Here is a 1,708-nt window from a genome sequence, read left to right as displayed (position 1 = left end):
CGGGGGGCAGCGAGGCCGGGGGGGGGCCGGCGTGGGTGTTGAACCCGAGCCCCCCCGCCTCGGGTGGGTTTTGCTCTTTCACTGAGGAGCGGATCCTTCCGCCAACGGCCGAGCCGGCTTCTCGTGATGCGGCTTTCCCCCGTGGGGCGGCCTGGCTAACGGGGCTGAAATACCGCGGGTTTGGTTAAATCAGCCCACGGCCCGTTTGGGGCCGACCCGTCCTGTCAGGGGAGCAGCGCCGTGGGCTGGGGCAGCGCGGGTGATGGAGGAGAGGGCCCGGCCCTTCCCCGGGGGCGGCTGTCCCCGCTCCCACCCGGGTACGGGCGCCGAAGTAGCGTGAGGTGACTTGAGCGTTCGGGGATGCTCTGGTGCCGCCGGCTGCGAGCTTGGCTGGGCTTCAGGCAGCGGTGGAGCCGTGGCGGTGTGGGAGCTGGCGGGAACACGGGTGATGCGTCTCCAAAACCCCATCCCCGTGCTCTGCGTGAGGGGATTTCCCACCCGTGGGCAAACGAGCGGCGTAAGGTGGAAGGGCAGCATAGGAAAGAGGAACCGAACCCAGCCTCCTGGTGAGTCACCTCGCTGCTCCAGGACACCGTGACGTTTTGGGTGAATTCCCAGGCAATCTGTATAAAATATAGAATGGCGAGTTACGTGGTGGCCTGCGTGGCCGAGGAGCTGCGGGTGCGGGCGAGCCCTGGGTCCGGCCGACACAGCCACGGTCTGTCGGCAGCCCCGGTTGAGCGCCGAAGGCGCCGTGCTGGAGTCAAAACGCCCACCTGCAGTCACGGCGCTCGCTCAAGATCTTCGGCGTGGCGTCATCCTGACAGGATTTGGGGTTGGTTTTCCTCGTGTTCTCCCTGCTCCTGCCTCAGGGGAGCATCGGATAATTCCCGAGCGCCGCCGTAGGCTGACACGTGCTCGGTGATACTGCCCAGGAGAAAACATTTAGTGCCTAGGAAGTTTTTATCGCTGCGCTTTTAAAAATGGGATTTGTCTGAAGGAGGAAGTTGCTCAGCCTCTGCTTCCTCACCTGATAAATCTTTCAAGAAGACAAAGGAACAAAAAGGCCAACGTTCAGTTTTGGTGGAAGCGCGGCAAGGCAGCGAGGCAATGTGGCATCCTCCTAGAGCTGATCTGCACGCGGCAAATGGGGCCGGATGGGATGCGGTGCCTTTACCGGTAAAAAGGAAAATAAATCAGCAGCAGGAAGCAGAGTGGCCGGTGCTGGAGAACTTTGGGCTGGCTGACAAACGTATGCGGTAACTTGAATTTGAACGGATGCTTTTGGAGCTCTGCGTGTGTTTTAAGTAAAGGCGCGTTCGGAGCCTGTTACAAATGAAACCTTGGCTCCTGCCCCCTTGTGTGCCACGCGTTTGCACGTAGCCAAACTTCTATTTTGTTTTGTCAGTGAAGCGCCGCAGCAGTTTCAAATGAAATCGTTCACCATGTTCCCCTTCTAGGACGTGCCGTGCTGCCGCAAAGCCGGGGACGCTTTGTATTTAAATGACTTAAGTTGTCGCACAGGCTTAATTAAAAGGGAGGTTTATTCCAGCAGGTTTTTGTTTGGGTGTGTGTTCTTCACGGCCTTGGAGGTCTGTGGTGTGTCACAGAATCCCAGCATGGCTGGGGTTGGCAGGGCCCTCCGGAGATCCCCCAGTCCCACCCCCCTGCCCAAGCAGGCTCACCCAGAGCAGGGGGCACAGGACAG

At 59.8% G+C, this 1,708-nt stretch overlaps 1 protein-coding gene across 2 annotated transcripts in view; it reads left to right on the top strand.

Moving 5' to 3' along the window:
- Positions 1 to 31: 31 nt before the first annotated feature.
- The window catches only part of ACSBG2 (acyl-CoA synthetase bubblegum family member 2), a 19,986-nt gene continuing 18,309 nt past the window's right edge, over positions 32 to 1,708 (top strand). The window contains exon 1 of one of the 2 annotated variants that reach the window (XM_035892317.1): positions 32 to 566. In XM_035892317.1, coding sequence (XP_035748210.1) covers positions 449 to 566 — 118 coding nt within the window. In that variant the 5' untranslated portion in view covers positions 32 to 448. Of the gene's footprint in view, positions 1,253 to 1,708 lie in introns of both variants that reach the window. The other variant, XM_009636677.2, reaches the window with a different exon arrangement.

Source organism: Egretta garzetta, unplaced genomic scaffold, assembly GCF_000687185.1.
Source record: "Egretta garzetta isolate BGI_Z169 unplaced genomic scaffold, ASM68718v1 scaffold4, whole genome shotgun sequence".
Classification (NCBI taxonomy): Eukaryota; Metazoa; Chordata; class Aves; order Pelecaniformes; family Ardeidae; genus Egretta; species Egretta garzetta.
The sequence above is the reverse complement of the archived record's forward strand: the minus strand, read 5'-3'. Positions and strand labels throughout refer to the sequence as shown.